Source organism: Vidua macroura, chromosome 5 (genome assembly GCF_024509145.1).
Source record: "Vidua macroura isolate BioBank_ID:100142 chromosome 5, ASM2450914v1, whole genome shotgun sequence".
NCBI lineage: Eukaryota > Metazoa > Chordata > Aves > Passeriformes > Viduidae > Vidua > Vidua macroura.
Window position 1 is genome coordinate 44,565,774 of NC_071575.1, and position 18,449 is coordinate 44,584,222.

Sequence of the window (18,449 nt, forward strand, 5' to 3'; positions counted from 1 at the left end):
TTTCAGTCACGTAAACAGGGAATGGAGATATTTCATGTTAAGCAACTTACCCAGATTTCTGTAAAAGTTTAAATTTTGAGCAGTCACAGTGTTTCATGAGTCCCTCTTGATATACTTGACTGCTTTCTAGAGTAGTTCTGCTCTCTAGGGATTTTTCTGAATAGATTGAGCTCATGTTAGTGGTAAAGAATTGAATTTATATATCTGAACACAGAACCTAACACTTCCTAACACATGAAGGCATTCAGTATTGTTGTCTCTGGTGCACTGTAGGGTTTTGTGAATGAAAATGTATTTTCATATTTACTAATACTTGACTGTTTTTGTATATAATTAATTTGCAGGTTACAATGTTGTAGTAAATATTCCAAAAGGAGCAACAAACATTGATATTCAACAGCACAGCTACTCAGGGAAACCAGAAGATGACAACTACCTTGGTAAAAGCCTCCTGTGTACAACATTGATGGACAGGTTTTGTGCTTCTGACAGAGATCTTCTCTGGATGTATATTATGAGAAATCTGATAAAGACATCTAATTATTTTGTATATTCATTGGCCTGAGTCTCTCTATAGATACTAGTTTTCAGAAAACAAGTATCTAAATCAGTGAGATGCTAAGGTTTCTAGTTCTTAGATGAGTGTGTTAATTCATCAGAGAATAAGAGTTATAGCACCTTGCATCATTTTGACAATTTTTTACTTTGCTGTCACAATGTTAATTGGAATGCCACAAGTGAGCTGAGGAATAATGCTGGTGTTTGTTGTTTTAAATCTTGGAAGCATTTACTTTGTTTATGAACAAAACAGTCTGACCATCAGCAAACTTACCAGTTGTCTCATATTTTTCTTTTTCTATTATGTCTGGGTCATAAAGAGTATAAAGGTCGTCACATGCTGATAGATTTGCAGGTGTGTGTAGGCAACAAAGAATTCATAAGTATGTCCTACCAGAAATCTTGGTTGTTCTATCTCATAGTAGTTACATTGTATCTGAAGTGTCTGAGAAAATATTGAAGCATATTTACCTCCTGTCTCTTCTTCCATTGTCATCCTAGCCAATAAACTTCAGAATTCTCAAAATGTTTTCCTTGTAACCTGCTGCCCAGAAACAACCCTTGCCCCTGACATTAGCTTCCATTTCAAATGTAGTAATGCCTGAATATCATCTTGTGCTACAATTTTTGCCTTATTTTAAAAATGTTTAACTTGTCATAAATCTTTATTATTGCAAATAGGTAATTGTATTAAATTACTATCACAAATGCTTAGTATTTTATTTTTCTTTTCAAGTTTATTTTTAAAACCCAGTTCACTAGAAGTAGCTGTAGTAAATACAAGGATGTGGACTGTAGAATAGGGCAGAAATACCAATAATTTGTTTCCTTATGCAGTAGCAGAACCTAGCTAAATATAAAAGTTAGGACTGCAGTCAGCAACTCAGCAGAACAAATATTATTTAAGTACTATAATGCAGAGAAAATCCATGGCTTAGAAAATCCATGACCACTGCTCAGGTGATGATTAGGGTTGAATTCATTAATTTGAAATGTTTGATACAACTTTTTACATTGACTAAAATAAATCTATGTGTTGGTGAGATTTTATTGATAGAACCTTTTAACTAAATAGATTTCCAATATTTTATTTCACTTACAGCTTTATCAGATGCCCATGGAAATTTTATCTTGAATGGAAATTTTGTTGTAAGCATGTCAAAAAGAGAAATCAATATACAAGGAGCCATTTTCGAGTACAGTGGTTCAAACAATACAATAGAACGAATTAACAGCACTGATAAAGTTGAAGAAGAACTAACCTTACAGGTGCATGTTTACTTTTCTCAGAAGTTTGAAAATTTCCTATATGATCATTATGTTCATAATTTTATGTTCAAATTCACTGTAAAACAGCTATCATTTTATCTCAATCAAGGTTTTGTGTGTAGGGAATTTATACAACCCTGATGTGCGTTATTCATTCAATGTCCCAATAGAAGATGGAAGTGATCTGTTTACATGGGATCCTTATGGACCCTGGCAAGACTGCAGCAGGATGTGCCAAGGTATTGTGCAGTATTTTTTTCACCAGAACCAAAGACCTGATGGGATTTTAGGAAAGGATTCATCTTAAGTTCTCTGACTTTTCACCATTACTTGTAAGGAAGAGACTTGTTACCCTCAGTAAACTTTAAGTTCACAGAGCCTTTAAGGACAGAATAGCTTCTGATTTTTGTTTTTGCTATTTTTTGTACTTATTTGTCTTTAATTGTACTTATGCAGTACAATTCTATATTCAAACCTACATTTGGAGACATAGGAGCAACCTTTTATTAAAAAAGGTTGGATCAAATCTCATATGAAATGTGTATATATAAGTGTATGTACACAGACAAATACTCTTATTAGTGGGTGCTAAAAAAGCCTGAAAATATGTGATGGTGAGTTTCTTCTGGTTGAATTCATGCTCATGTGCTAGGGAAGCTGAACAGCTGTCAACTGTGGTATTTCTCCCAGAACTCCAGATCTTTTAGGTACCCTGTGTTCAAATTTTCTGCTTCTTTAAGGGAAAGGATCACAACATCTAAGTTAACATGGTGGTTTAGGAAATATGTTAATTAGCAGGACATACATGTTGCATTTGGAATACTTAGCCTGATGAGTAAAAGGACTGTTGCACTTTTGGAGTTCTCTGGAAGTTGATATCCTGTGAGACCGCTGTAGGACAGCTGGGAGGTGGAGAAGGTGACTGGGAAAGGTTTTTCACCACCTGAAATGTAGTGAGCTGCACAAAGCAGCATGTTTGTGCAGAATCTGCTGTATGCACCAATCTTAATAGGGTATTTCAGTTCCTAAATGATGACTGGCAGTCTTTCTTATTTTAGCCCTTTATTTACTTCTTCTGATGCTTTTTCAAGGTATTCGAAGAAGAAGAATGACATGTATACGTAAAAGTGATCGTGTGATGGTATCTGATCAAAGATGTGAACTTATACCCACTGTACCAAGTGTCTTTGAGGAGTGTAATACAGAGTGTGAATTAAGGTAAAAATGGTTCCTAACTGATTTATTGTTTGATTTATTATTAACTGAGTTATTGTGTCTAATATGGTTTTATTGATTGACATTGAAACAAGGTAATTCAGATTGCTTTACCCTCTGTCCCTCCATCTCTCTCTACCTTCCTCATCCTTCCCATCTCTCCGCTTCCTTAAATCTGTTGGTGTAATGGCTTTATACATGATATTTATACCTTCAACTCCACATAGAACTAGAGTACTTTCCTAATTTTTATTGGTAAAGTACAAAATCACTTGCTAGAATCGTGAATCTGTTCTATATATTCTGGCACAAAAACTTGTATTGCTGCATGAAATACGTTTTCCTCCAGAATTGTACCCACAACTGGAAATAATTTGAAACAGACTGCTGTTTTTGCACTCCAAGATAGCCCACACTGAAATATGTAGAGGATGAAGAGTTAGAATTATAGCTTGCATTTTTCAAAGTCACTCAGGAGATTAAGACAAGAGATCCTTTAAATTAAAAAAAGTTCTTTTAAGCCTATGAGCCAAATTCTCTTATAAATTGCTTTGAAAATCCAGTCATGAGATAGAGTTTACTGTTTTATTTGTTCCCTAAAATCCATATCTATATTTACATTATGATTCTTGGTACATTCTCTGAGTGCTTTAATTACCATGGTCATATTTTTAAAAATGCAGTTAGCTTTCTACAATGGTTTGTCATTTTAGGTGGCACAGTGTTGGCAAAAGTGACTGTACATCTAAGTGTGGCCCAGGACATCGATCTGTTGAGATCCACTGCATGAAATACTCTATTGCAAGAGGACTCAGTGCTCCAGTGGATGATAAGTACTGTGCTGATCAGCAGAAACCACCAGCCAGAGAACCTTGCCATGGTGACTGCATGTTAAGAAGTTGGCACTACACAGAGTGGTCAGAGGTACAGATTTAAAACTTTATAATTGTACTATTATAGTTCTGGTTAGCATTCATACCAAATTTTTAATTCTCTATATTTTTTTACTTTAACAACTAAAAGGAAACAATTTTTGACAAATACAGATATGTAGAATCAGCTAATACCAGCCTTTATATTTCAGCAACTTCCTTATGTTTTTATAAGAATGGGTAGCTTGTTTGCAGCTTGGTTTTGGATATCAGCAGTGAACATCTGGTAATTAAAGGTGTATATTTTATTTATTTAATAATTTAGTTCTGTACAATTTTGGTTTTGTTCTTTGGTAGAGCTTTATCTTGGAACTATTATACAAAGTGCTGAATTTATCTCAAATGAACATATTAGCATTCTGTGGATTAAATGGAGGACACTTCTGTCTGGCGCAATCATTAATGTCTTTTACCTTTAAGACTGATAATGTATTTTGGCCTGGTTTTATTTTATTATTTCCTGTTTCATAACTATGCACCACAGTGTTCCAGGAGCTGTGCAAGAGGTGTCAGAAGCAGAGAAGCTTTTTGTATGAACAACTTGGGACGTCATCTTCCTGACAGAGAATGCCAGGAAATTCCAAGAGTTGTGACACAGAGTTGCAATGAATTCTTATGTCCAAGCTGGTCGGTTACTGACTGGAGTGAGGTAATGAAACCTTTGAAAACTTAAAGTACATTTGGTCCTGGTCATCAATATTAAAATACGCTGCATTAAGTGTTTAGGGGTTTTATTTTATTTTGGGCCACATGGTTGTGAAAGTTCTTAAGTCCTATGATTTGTCTGATACACATCACACATCTACGACTGGCATGACAACTTCTGTAAAGCACTCCTAGAATTTATTTTCTTCTTAATATTGTTACATTAAAATGAGGTAGTGAAAATACGTAAAGTAAATGTATTTGCAGTAATTTGCATACCTTCCTTTTTTATGAAGCAATGACAACTATACAGCTAACTATTTAACATAATTATATTAATCTGATTATAGGCTAGATGGATATAAACAAATTGTGGACAGTTTAAACATTTTTCCAGTGACAGCTGTAATATATGCACTATTATTGTATTGGAAATAAATGATCTTCACATAGTTTTCATATTTTGGAGCTTTAGAATCTTAATAGTAATTTCTTTGTATTAACATTTGAGTTGAACTTAAGAGGAAATGAAAAGTTTATTAAAAAATAGGGTTTTTTTGACTACTTACATTCATGGAATATTTTTGTTATTTATGTGACTTTTAAAACCAAACAAGTTTCTAAAAGGAATTGAAGCCTTAATGCAGATTCATGTCTCTGCAAACTGATGTTTATAATAATTTTACAGTGTCCTGTGACATGTGGCAAAGGAATGAAGCATCGTCAAGTCTGGTGCCAACTTAATGATGAACAACTGAGAGATGATTTCTGTAACCCAAATGACAGACCAGAGTCAATAACACCGTGTGAACTTCATGAATGTGCATCTTGGCAAGTAGGGCCTTGGGGATCAGTGAGTACATAAGGATTACTGGCTTCTTGTTTTATAGTTAAGGCTATGAGCAATCACAAAACAATACTTTTTAAACATTTTAGTTGAATCTTAAGCAGTTGTTTTAGTTGAATTGAGTCACATGTTTGTTTGCAGGGTCTTATTGGCTATCTAACTTGTAATTTAGGAACACCCATATGCAAGTTAAATGCCTAAAATAGTAATAGATCCTGAGCCTTAATATCAAAGATATTTTGCACATCACCAGAATAATGAAAATGAGGGTACCAAACTGTTCAGATGAATGAGACAGGTAAAAGACCAAATATTTACAGGTAAGTGGGCATATTCAAGAGGTAGGTTCAATTAATGTAGATATCTTCAATCTGCAATATACTTCAATCAATCATAGAAATGTATATGCTAATAATAGAGGGGAAAAGGACTTAATATTTTATTGTTGCATTTTGTTTTTAACTTCAGTGATGTAAGATCTGCTATCTCTTTATGTGAAAGTGCTGTTGAAAAATATGTTCCTGTGTGACACTCATCTAATGTAAACTAGAGTGGATTTAAAATGCTAGAGAAAAGTGAATTAATTTGTGAAGGAAACTTTTGTCAGTAAATAGATGAGAATGAATTAAAAACATAAGGTACTCAAGTTCACGTGGCTTTTATAAGATCAGGTTACTCAAACCAACAGAAGATTATTCAGTGTTTCTTGGATGTTAGTGGGAAATCATAACCAAATAGCAGCTGATCTTTATCTTATTGCGTACAAACTGTTATTAAAATAAAGAATAAATATACCTTTGAAAATTAAGTATATTTTTAATTTAGACATTTCTTTTACTTTTTTACCTTAGAGATAACCACACTGTTGTCTAATATAATGTAATCTTGTGATCACAAGACTATGACTTTCCATTCCTACAAGCTAAATGCAGAAGTTAAATTAAAGTTTAATTTAGACCCATGATAGAATTCTTAGGAATCAAAACCAGTTTTCTGAAATAGCTTGCACAAGTAATTTACCAATCTATGTCACTGGAGCAGAACTTTTCATTGCAGTTGTTCCACTGTACCACCTGGTGATAGCTATTCACAACCAGGTTTTTTACAGGTACTTGTGCTTGAACTACAACATTTATAGGGATAGGATTTGTGTCATAATATTTTCAGCCAACTAATGTTTTAGGTGCCGTCTTTGGGTGCACTCTGGTCAAACTCTGTAGAGAAGGGCTTCTCTCTCTAGAGAAGGACATTTAACAGCTGCAGTTAGTGATTCTTTTGAAGCTACTTCTTACTTCTTCCTTTCCCCTCCTCTACTTTCTCTTCACCAATTTTTATTGCAGAGCATGATGTTATAGAGCATGGATTGTCCCTTTGATCAGGTCAGCTGTTCTGGCAGTGTTCCTTCCCAGTCTCCTGCCCAACCTCCAGCCTACTCACTGCAGGGGATAGAAAAGGGGAAAGAGAGAAATCCTTTGTCCTGCATAAGCACTCTTCATTGGTGTGCTATGGGACACTGGTTAAGTATCTGATAGTCTGCCACAAAGGAAGTTAACACTATCTCTGTAGTCATTCCTATGCATTCTAGAAAGAGTTTTGAAGTAGAAAATGTAATTAAAAATGAACTTTGATTATAAATAGCGCTATTTCAAGTGTATGAAACTGCTGCCTTCAACAGTGCGCTGTAACATGTGGACGCGGATACCAGGTGCGCGCAGTCAAATGTGTTACTGGAACGTACCGCGTTATTCTGAATGACGACAGGGACTGCAATGCTGCCACTCGTCCTAGAGACAGTCAAGTAAGTTAAATTACACCTCTCTACTTCTCTGTCAAAAGTGTCTGAACACAACTCTTTCCTACTGACTTTATGTGGGAGCTCAGAGGACATCATTCTAAAATGAGAACAAAATACTGAAACTCTATGCTTTTCTTCACAAACATCAAATTTTACCTAGGGAATTAAGTAAAAGAAGGGTCATTTTAAGACATGTTTGAAAGTTGGTATGTGATGTTGATAAAGTATATGACTCCAAAGGCCTGTGGTTATTTGGCAGTAGGGGTAGCTCCAACATGTAGAATATTGTAAGGACACTGCCTGGCATCCTGCTTAATAAATAATACCCAACTGGCTTCTTTAATAAGCTTCTAAATATAAAATCCAATTAATTGGCATAGTTTATTTCTGCTTAGATGTGCAAACACTGGGTTTGATTATCCTTTGCATTTTTAATTGTAGTACCTGTTTGGCTACTGACTGAAACTGGGCAAATTTATATTCTCAGTATCTGAAGGTATAAAGGGCAGGATAGCACAGCCACCATCTTTGCTTGGTCCTTCTGTGCTGCCTGTGGCTCTGAAGCAGGAAACTGCAATGTCTATGCTCCTTCTCTCCAACAAGTTGGCCAAAACTGTTCTGTCTCAACGTGCCAATATTATTGGTTATAGCTAATGCAGTTTTAAGATCAAATGAAATTTCTTTGACACTCCATTTAAAATGAAACAAAGCAATTCAATTCAATTAAAGGTCTTTGAATAATTCCAGTGAAAATGTAAAAGATGGTATTTGCATGTTAATTAATGCTAACCTTTGGTTTACATTTGGCTCTTCCAAAATGTATATTTCAAAATATTCTTTTTTCCTCACCCCCACAGGAATGTGAATTGCCCTCTTGTCCAGAAAATACAAAATTATGGACTACTTCACTTCCTCTAGTTCATGTGGGGAAGGTGACCCAATGGAGATATGGATCATGGACCCCAGTATGTAATATAGTAGTCACACCTTGCAGGGCAGCTCTCTACTCATTCACCCATTTTTCCATGAAGCTTTCATTAAGATATTTTTCAGACTGAAATCTGCTTGGGATAGATTAAAAAGGAGTTGTAATATTTTCTTAAGAAACTGTTTCTTAAGGAGCAGATAGACATTTCCAGCAAACTGTGTGCTTCAAATTCAACCAGGAAAAAATAACAGGAAAAAAAGCAGAATTCTAGGAACTGAGGTTCTGTGTGAAATAGTTTTTGTAAGATTGACAGTGCACTAGGAAGTGTTTTTTTAAATGTAATTGATCCATTTCTAAGTATTTGGAACATCTTTGATTTTAAAATATTATTTAAATCTTTTATGTGAGTAGTAAACAGTTGGAGTCTTTAAAGATCTAATTTGACATTTTTTTGTAAAATAAGCATTAGTAAAACAGTTCCTACGTAAATTTTCTTCAATGCAAGGTTTTTATTTTGATAATGTTGAAAATTAGTTTTACTTGATAGCAGTGAGAAAATTTAAAATTATCTATGAAATGTGGATGTGTCTGTTAATCCCTTGAGATATTTAACAAAGCATACAATGCAGTTATATTTTTGCACAGCTATTTTAACTAAATAGCAGTAAAGGGTGCATAAACTGAGGCTACTTAGCAGTTCTTCATTAAGTCCACCTTGAACTTCTCAGCTATAAAGGCATCAGAAGGGGCTCAATGAAATCTGCTAATACAAACCATAATGGCAAATGGATTGTTAATATCCGTTTTTATTTTAACAGCTCCTGTAAATATTGCATTCCTACGTAACAACTAAAGTGTTCTGGAAGTTTCTGATGTTTCTGTCACTATTTGAAAATGTGTAATTATTCCGTGTTATAGTTTAAATGCTCTTTATATACACTGAAATGCCTCATGAGAATTAAGGCCACGCAATTCAGTTCCAGGCCAACAGAAACTATGTTAGTATTTTAGATGCTTGCATGATCTTGTTTTAGTCTCCTAAAGTGTGATGACTTTGAATTTTTCACTGACAGTGCTCTGCATCCTGTGGGAAAGGTGACCGTGCTCGCTATGTGAGTTGTAGAGATGCTCATGGAGAGATAGCAGATGAATCTTTGTGTGCCCATTTACCACGACCAGCTGAAATTTCAAGCTGCTTTAGCCCATGTGGAGAGTGGAAAGTTGGAAATTGGTCCCCTGTAAGTATTAATTGTAACAATTTTTTAATGTGTGTGTTTAGATTATTGGCCAAGTCTCTGTTTAGAAATAGAGAGTTCATTTTTTTTTTTTTTGCAAGTGATTGAAATTGCGTCCCTTGAAAAAGCAAAGTATATGTTTGTTCTTGTCGAAAGTAAATAGAAATGTATTTGATTATTAATCATCAATGTTCTGTGACAAACCCTGTGTTAATCTTTCGGTCAGTGCACAGTTACGTGTGACAGTGGAATAGTAACAAGACAAGTCATCTGTGTCAATTATCATCAGCAAATCAATGAGAATTACTGTGATCCTGAAGGCCGACCTCCTAAGGAACAAGAATGTAACATGCCACCCTGTCCACCAGTTTATCATCATGTTCCAAAAATATATGACCATCCAAGCCATTTTCCAGAAATAGGTTACCTCCCAATACACCCTCCACAAGACAATTTAAACCAGTGGAACCGTCCTTCTGTGGGAGGATATCAATGGAGAACTGGACCCTGGGGAGCAGTAAGAAATTTTTTTAGAATATATTAATTTATTCTGTCTCATGTGTATTAACATTTCTAGAAAAGTTACTGCAGTACAGATTTGGTCAAAAAGATAAGCACATTCATTTTTAAAAGGATTGTTATTCTTGTTCTTACTGTTATTCAGAATATATTAAATTCTAAGTGTAATTTTTCCATGATTTCAAATATAAAATACTTCTACATAGTAATCATTTTTATTTGAAGATTTCAGTTTTGAAAGTTAAGGTTTATAACCAAGCTGTTTTAACCAACATATTTTACATTTCTTTGATCATGCAATGGCAAAATGTGTGTTTACCTGTTTTGGTAGTGCTCTAGTACTTGTGCAGGTGGATTTCACCGCCGAGTCGTAGTATGTCAAGATGAGGAAGGAAGAAGTGCCAGTAACTGTGATGAGGCAACAAAACCTTTAGAGTCGAGACACTGTGATTCTGGACCCTGCCCACAGTGGAACTTTGGGAACTGGGGAGAAGTAAGAGCATTTCACTTACAAAGGGGAACATTGCTACATAAGCTTAGAAGTAGAAACATAATTATGTGATTGTGAGTGGAACTGAACACCTTGTTTTTACTTATTTAATAGTTTAAAATTTAAAAAGAATGAGTTTCAACCTGTTTATCTAAACTTTATTCTTTGATCAAATCCAGAACTGTAGTGGAAATATGAGTAATATAAATACACATCCAAAAGAAGTAAGTATGGTATAAGGCTAAGGATATGCAACGTCAACAAATCATATAGTTGTTGTACAACATGTATCTTGAGACACAAAAAATCATATTCTGTTACAAAAAGCTGGATTGTATGCGGAAAAATCACAGTGCAATGGCTAGTCTAAGAAAAAAAAATGAGCATAGAAACTGTAGAGAAATTTTATTCCATGTAATTTCATAGGTACTAACAATAGTACCTGCAAGTAGTAGTGGCTACAGGGTTGTAGTTACAAATTAGAAGTATGGAGATAGGATCATGCATCTAAAAGTTGTGCCTGGTTAGAACATTTTGATGACACATATGGTGTTATTGGATATGTTATTCTCCGTGCTGTGTGATGTCATATCTTGACCACACATTCCTGCTCAAATGCTACAGAAGGAGTTAAAGCTATTTTTTTTTTTTTTGCATTTATTCTAATCTAACCTCTTGTGATTCTTTCCCACTTTTCTTACTTTTGCAAATCAGTTACTGGAATTGAAAAAAGAAGAAAAATTGTTTGAGTGACTTTCTTGTTTTACTTTATTTTCTCCTTGTTTTGGCCAGACTTAGCCATTCAGTTCTTAAGATCAGTCTAAATGTCATATTTTTTTCTGTCCACAGCCATAGACTTGGGATATAGTTCATGCAGATGATACAGTTTTTTTTTCTAATTTAGAATCCTTGAGAATACAGTAAAAATATTTGAACTATTATAGATTGGCTTTAAGAGCTCATTAGGAATGAGAACTGGTATTGAAGTATTACAGGCTAACTGAAACCCAGGAAACACATCCTACAAGTATTTTACACTCAGTCTGTATAAACTGGACTATGTAAAAGTGTGCCCACTATCTGAGTTTTCTGCCACTGTCTGCCAGGGAAACTACTTTTAAGACAAATTTCCATCTTTTCCTCGTATTAGAGAAAGACATACATGCACATTTATTCTCACAATTCTCCTTAATGGAGTGTCTGTAACTGAGACTTTCTGCTGAAAATCTTGGTAAACCATAAAAATGTAGTTTGGTAAAGGTTTTGGTGAGAGAATTACATAAGATTAGACTTTAAGTCATATGCTTGAATATAATGTCCAGGGAATATGGAAATAAATGTAGTCAATAATATGATGCACTGATTATTGCTATATATTTTGGTTTGATGGTATGTGATGATCTGTTAATAAAATTATTGCATATAAAATTCTGTGTTTCAGTGTACTCAGACTTGTGGAGATGGAATAAAGACAAGACTGGTGATTTGCCAGCTTCCCACCGGCCAAATGTTGGGTGATCAAAACTGTGAAATTCTAGACAAGCCACCTAACATGGCACAATGTAATGTGCATTCTTGCCCTGGTGATGTTTCTTGGCATCGGGGACCGTGGAAATCGGTACGATAGCATTCAATAATATTTTTTGCTTTCTTGTTCTTTCTGTTACTCTATTTTCCACTGTCTTTTAAGAGATTTTATGTCATTTTTTTATTTGATAACAGTGAAATAATAATGCATGTAGAATATAGTCAGTGTAGTTTTATAAAGAAATTGTTCTTGAAGTCATAGAATTAAATGAGAAGCAGCCATTTCCTTCAGTGGGAACAGCATCATGGTCTGTAAAACATGATAGGGAGTATTTTGAAAATTACCAGAAATCATCATAACTATAACAGTACCTAATAGGACTTCCATTTGGAAGGGTTACAGTTTGATATGTGTTTAAATTTACAAGTTTATGCTGTAAATTATGCTGTAGTATTATCTATGTATTTATATTTACAAAAACACCCTAAACTTTTTAGTGCGTAACTTTTTCCCTGTAGTATATTTAAGTATAAAACAACTCACATCCATGTACATTATACTCTGCCATCAAACATTTTGCTCCATATTACTTGTACATTTGTGTATAAAAGGTTATATTAGTGGTTTTAAAATAGGGACTAATTAAAGTTATCTATGTATAATTATGTATGTAACTATAATATGTTATTGTCTACATGTCACTGTCTATTAATGTGTAAAAATGCCTACTGTAATCACCATTAATCTTTAAAATTACCACTAGGAGATTGTTAACATACTGAAGTAATCATAGCAAGCTCTGCAGTATAGAGCACATTGTAATTCCCAAGCTGTGAATTTGACAACAATATTGATTATTGTGCTAAATTCTAAGGGGAATAATGGCAATCAAAGGAGGTTGGATCCAGTTCTGGTTCCATCAAAATCAGCAAAATACCTGTCATTGACATCCCTGAGAGATGGTCTGGGACAACACTTGTCTGGGTTTTTTAATTAATGAAATTATATAATTTGTCTCTTTGAATTAATATGGCAGCATTTAAAACAATTGTCTGATTTCAATTATAACAATTGCTAATGTTTATATAAACAATTCTAATTTATTGCAAAGAGACTCTAAAATGTAAGTTTGATTTAATGGTTTCCCACAGTTATCTCTTTCTTCCACTACACAAAGCAGAGTTAGGGTTTGTGTTTAGGAGACACCAGAGTATCTTATTTAGCCATTTTCCAAATAATTAACAGTGACTCGCTAAATAGTATTCATCAGGTGCTGAGAAGACAAGCAGGGTTCAGCACACAATTGCCTTTGAACTCAATGTTTGTTTTCCTTTTAGATCAAGAATTATTCACCACCTGTTCTTTCCCTGAGTAATTCAGTTTGCCCTACATTAATGGATTACCTGTGAGGTCTTGTATGGTAAATGTGTATGGCTTAGTTTGATAAAGATTCTCATGTCCGTTTATTTCTCAAGGGACATAAAAAGCCATTTAAATCCTTCAAAAACTAAGTTTAGAATGGATTCTATTTATCAGAGAGAGGCCTATTTCATATATAATTACAAGCTCTATGGTTAAGCCATAAAAGATTTAATTTCATCACAGTATCTTATGCTGTAGAAAAAACCACAGCAGATTCAGGACATAAAACCAGGCTCACATATTGAATATGCTGTCATTTAAATAATTTAGCTAGTTTGAATGCTGCCAACACAGAAATGTAGTTGTTGTTTTTTTGTGGTTTTTTTTTTTTTTCTGTTTAAGCAGAGCAGAATTTATTCATTAAGGATGACTGTTAGAAAGGAGCAGTAAAACTTTAGTCACAGGAACACTGTTGTAGCCTAGTACAAATAGCTTTTTTTAGACATTGTTGACTAGTGATTTGGCAATAGATCATGACCCTGCTTATCTTACACATTTCTGGCATAAAATATGCTCTAATATAGAGAACTGTTAATGACTAGGTGCTCTCTGACTGTGAAGTTCCCAACCCTGTCACATCTACACTCACCCCCATCTCTATAAGATTGCAAGAACCAGACAAATAACTATTTATATTTTTCACAGAAGCATTGAGTAGTATTTCTGTGCCAGGTGAGCAATGCACTGAGCTTTTTTGTCTACTATTGGGATTCCAGTGTTGAACCTAAGCAGAAACTGTGATGCAAGACTAGATGATCTTAGAAGTCTTTTCCAACCTCCATGATTCTGTGATTCTAACTTCTTCCACTAGCTATCACTACATATTTGAGAAAAGAGGATTTTTTAGCAGTATGCTTTCTAAGTACATTTGTTTTATTATAATTATAGTTATTGATTAATTTTACACAACATAATTAACATGAAACATATGTTGTAAATGCACAAAAGGGCCCTTGCAAGGAAGGTTCAGTTTATGATTTGAAGTCAGAATTTTGGTTGATTCTTTCTGCAGTTTAGCAGCTGTTGGCTGTTACACTTTATAGTTTCTGTCAGTGGCTACTGGAGCTGACCCTCACAAAGCTTAAAGACTGTGTACTCCTCTCTTCCTGGTTTCTGCAGTTGTCCAAATGCATGTGAGGCAAGCAAATCTCAAATTCTAAAGGTTTGTACCTTTAATTTTTATATATTTTCAAAAGAATTTAAGAAGCTTGGCCCAGAATTACACTTGAGTAATAGAATAAGCTATTCATATATGGGAAGACAATAACTTCAGGCTTTGCATAGCGAGGAAAGTTTGTTCACATTTTTGGACAAGAATGTTGATTAATTTAGGAGTTTGATCTAATTTTTGGCCTCCTATACTTTTTCAGTGCCTGCAAAAACCCTTGAAGATCCAGGTACCAAACAGAAAGGTTTCTGCTTAGGCAGTTGGTGGTAGCAGGTGATGTTACCTTGAAAGCTTTTTATTTCATTTGGGCAATCAGTTCTTGTAGGATTGCTGGTAGTTACCTAATTTTATCATGAAAATTTTAACCAGATATGTCTCAATTTGAAATATGTTTGGTTCTCATGCTTTCTTGTTTCTTAGAAAGAATAGATAGCTCCTTACAAAAGATAATTATATTTTGTTTGTATGAAATGTTTATAAAATAAAGGTTTTCATTCTTTTTCTTTTCCTCACTCTTAGGATTTGCATGTAATTCGTAAGTATTACTTGTGATTTCAGAGAAAATAGGCATAAAAATAATGGATTATTTTCAAAGTTATCCTGAAGTCTCAGAAATGTGTTTCTTGCCATTTCTTACTGCCCTTCAGACACATGATGTAATATTCTTTAAACTGGCTGTCTTTCTGGTGCTTCAGCTTTCTACTTACTTGGTCCAGAATAATTTAGATGTAATACTGTCTTTGCAGTAGTGGAAGAAATCTATTAGTTTCAAGTATATTAATCTATTTTTTAGAAATAATCCCAGTTCCCCTCCAGTGTTGTCACTGCCAGGCATCCCATTGACTTCTCCAGGAGCAGAAGCAGGCCAAACTTGCATGCGTAAAATATTTATGTTTTCATTTTAATGCAAAAATTCTTGCTATGTATGATAAGTGCCTTCATTCACTTTTTCTAATGTGTAAAAAGTATTTATATATTTTAAAATAATCTTTTATATTAAAAGGGAATTCAGAATCAGTGAACTTGGTTTTCAAAACCACCTTCAGTTTTTTACCTCTACTTCTGCTGCTGCCTAATGTTGAACTTCAAAATACCTCATTGCCAATACAGCACATTAAATTAATATCCCACAGCCTGAAATCTTGATGTTAGCATCTGCTATTCATTTTTTAAAACTTTGGAAGTGGGAGGGGGGCCTTATCAGAGATAACTGATAGCAGATGGCACTGCCCAAATAATGTCATAAAACAGACTTGGGATAGTGAATTTTATTTCAGGTCATTGTGATAAAAATGAAAGAAAATACTTGTTTCCAAAATTCAAAAACAAAATATTTCTGTAATGTTCATTGAGAGGAAAATCTCCTGTTTGGTGCTATGTTGCCTTTATAGTTTGGAATAATAAATAAGTTATAATGTATGTGTAATAATTTAATTTAATGACTGTGACTTGTGTCTGTGAAATACAGTTGCATTTTAACCCTTCTTTTTCATGCATGTTGTGTGGCTTTGTGTTTATATTTATTGTGCTCTTTATTAAGGAATGTTAATGTTTAAAGCCCTTAAAAAAATAAAGGGTGGGACAGGTACTAACCACTTTTGCTGAAAGTGAGGGTTTTCTTCAACCTGTGTGTTGAAATTAACTTCATACAATACTTTAGTGACATTGTTTTCATGGGGAAAGCTCTCATATTTGAACACAAAAAATAATATTGTTACTGATACAAGCAGCAGTTGATGCCATTGACTAACTGGACTGAAACAGACAATTGGCACATAATCTTTGATGGTAAAGCTCTTGAATCTTTTGCTGGAGCTGTAATTTTGTGGCCCAGTTGTCTCCCACTTAATGACAGACAAAACACAGAGAAGAATGAGGATCATAATACAATGCTCAGCTCTTAATCTCAAAGATGTAACATGGTTTTTACATTCCTAAAACACTTTTGGCAGGAAGAGGTTTGCAGAACTTTCAGACCTTCCACTTAGAAAGAAAACAAGTAAGAGTGGGACATAGTCAAATAAAAACCCCAAACACAAAACCCCAACAGCCAGAATATAATGAAAGGAGAAAAGAAGCAGGTCATATATAATACCATGCCTAAAAACATTCAGCCATTTAATGAGAATGAAAGGAATGTGAAGCTACTAGTGTATTTATTAGAGCTTTCAGAAAATCTGAAGGGTTCTAGGTGGTCAAATTCTTGTGAAAATCATTCTGAGCTGCTTGTATGTGTGTGGCAGCTTTGAAAACCCCAGCCCATTTATGAGCTAAATGTTGGTTCAAAGTGGTTTTGGAACTCAGATTTAAAAGTTATTAAATATATATTAAAATATTAGCATTTCCAAACATTTGTGAGGGTCAATACATAAATATTTTTATTTCCTGGAATGGGTTAGGAAATGAACAATACGTTCTGTACTGAATGAGTTCCTAGTCCTTTCTTTAAAAACCAGTAATTGTGGGAGACTGGTGACTCCCCTAAGACAGGGTGTTCCATTGATCACTGTGTGTTCTAGCATGCATCCATGTATGGCCCTTTCCCTTCAGTGACAGCAGGATTAAACACTTAGATTTCCTACTGAATCAGTCCTTCAGAAGCTTCCATGCCTGCTTATATTTATGTACAGGAAATGTAATGTTGGAAATATTGTTAGTAAATTGAAAATACACAGAAAAGTGATTTAGGTTGAAAGGAAACTGGATTTCAACATGTGAAGGTAGGTAAAATGTTGCATTTCTCACCCAAAATATACTCATATTTTCATGCTAAAATAATATTTAATATAGATTGGGTGGGGGAGGGTTAAGGAAATGAAATCTTGTGATTTCAATGGGGATCAATTTGGCATGCTTTGGTCCATATTCCTGCACTACATGGCATCCCATGCCTTTGGATGGATTTCACTTTGGCCAAGATTTTTTTTTTTCAATATCCATGCTATTTCACTCGTATCTTCCCCTCACTGTTCTGTTGTCCTCCTTGATTTTTTCCCCTGATTTTGCAACATGTCTGAGGTTAGCTTTGGCATGTTTTGGTCCTTTTCACTGTCCCTTATTTCCTCATAGACCATTTTCTTGTAGTCAAGAAATATCCCAATTTTCTTTTTTTTATTCAATTGCATTTCATTTGCTTATATCTCCTTTCCAGAGTGTAAGTCCTTCTTTTCTGTTTCCAAGATTTCGTTTCCTTTTCTGAAATTTAATTCATTCAGTTATATTTAGTTAAGTGCCATAGAAAACATTGTATTTTCTATGCTTCTGAGAAGTTTAAAAAGTTTCTGACAATACTACACTGTTCCAGCACATATTGTTTTTATTTCAAGCTTTTAAAGTTTAAATACAAAACCTTAGATTTTAATCAAATGAAAAAAATGATATGTTTTTTTATAGAGCAGAAAGGCATACAGAGCTTATGCATTTGTCATTCCTTTAATTTCTGAGCTACTGTTTTGCTGTTGCTAACATGACAAAAATGATAAATCAGAGTTTGCACTTGCTGGGATCCAGCATTTCTTTTGCTCATTTTTATATTTTTGCAAACTCAGCTGAAACTAATTAATCTACTGTTGTAGACAGTATGTCTATTGTCTTATGTCTACTTTTGTAACCGGTTAATTGAAAAGGCCCTATCCCTTAAGACAATAAAATGAAGTTTTAAATAGTTAAAATATTACAAGAAAAGGCTTTTTAACTGTGCAACCCCTTTGTGAAAATGTAGCTTCCATAATATCATCCTTCATCATATTAAAAATATGCTCCAGCTTTCATTGTGAAGACCCGTGAATAAAATGTCCCTTTCAAGGGGCCAAAGTTACTTTTCAGTGAGAGTGCAGATTATGTCACTCCTGTGCATTTGTTCGGTTTTCCCCAGATTCACAGGAGACTGGAGGCTAAC

At 34.3% G+C, this 18,449-nt stretch overlaps 1 protein-coding gene across 1 annotated transcript in view; it reads left to right on the plus strand.

Moving 5' to 3' along the window:
• Positions 1–18,449, plus strand: part of ADAMTS20 (ADAM metallopeptidase with thrombospondin type 1 motif 20) — an 86,377-nt gene that overhangs the window by 45,821 nt on the left and 22,107 nt on the right. Inside the window, exons 16-28 of the mRNA XM_053977510.1 lie at positions 345–440; positions 1,661–1,827; positions 1,937–2,066; positions 2,919–3,045; positions 3,756–3,966; positions 4,459–4,623; positions 5,308–5,472; positions 7,142–7,264; positions 8,119–8,226; positions 9,263–9,427; positions 9,651–9,941; positions 10,275–10,436; positions 11,875–12,051. Of these exons, the coding sequence (XP_053833485.1) occupies positions 345–440; positions 1,661–1,827; positions 1,937–2,066; positions 2,919–3,045; positions 3,756–3,966; positions 4,459–4,623; positions 5,308–5,472; positions 7,142–7,264; positions 8,119–8,226; positions 9,263–9,427; positions 9,651–9,941; positions 10,275–10,436; positions 11,875–12,051 (2,087 nt within the window). The remainder of the gene's footprint in view (positions 1–344; positions 441–1,660; positions 1,828–1,936; positions 2,067–2,918; positions 3,046–3,755; positions 3,967–4,458; positions 4,624–5,307; positions 5,473–7,141; positions 7,265–8,118; positions 8,227–9,262; positions 9,428–9,650; positions 9,942–10,274; positions 10,437–11,874; positions 12,052–18,449) is intronic.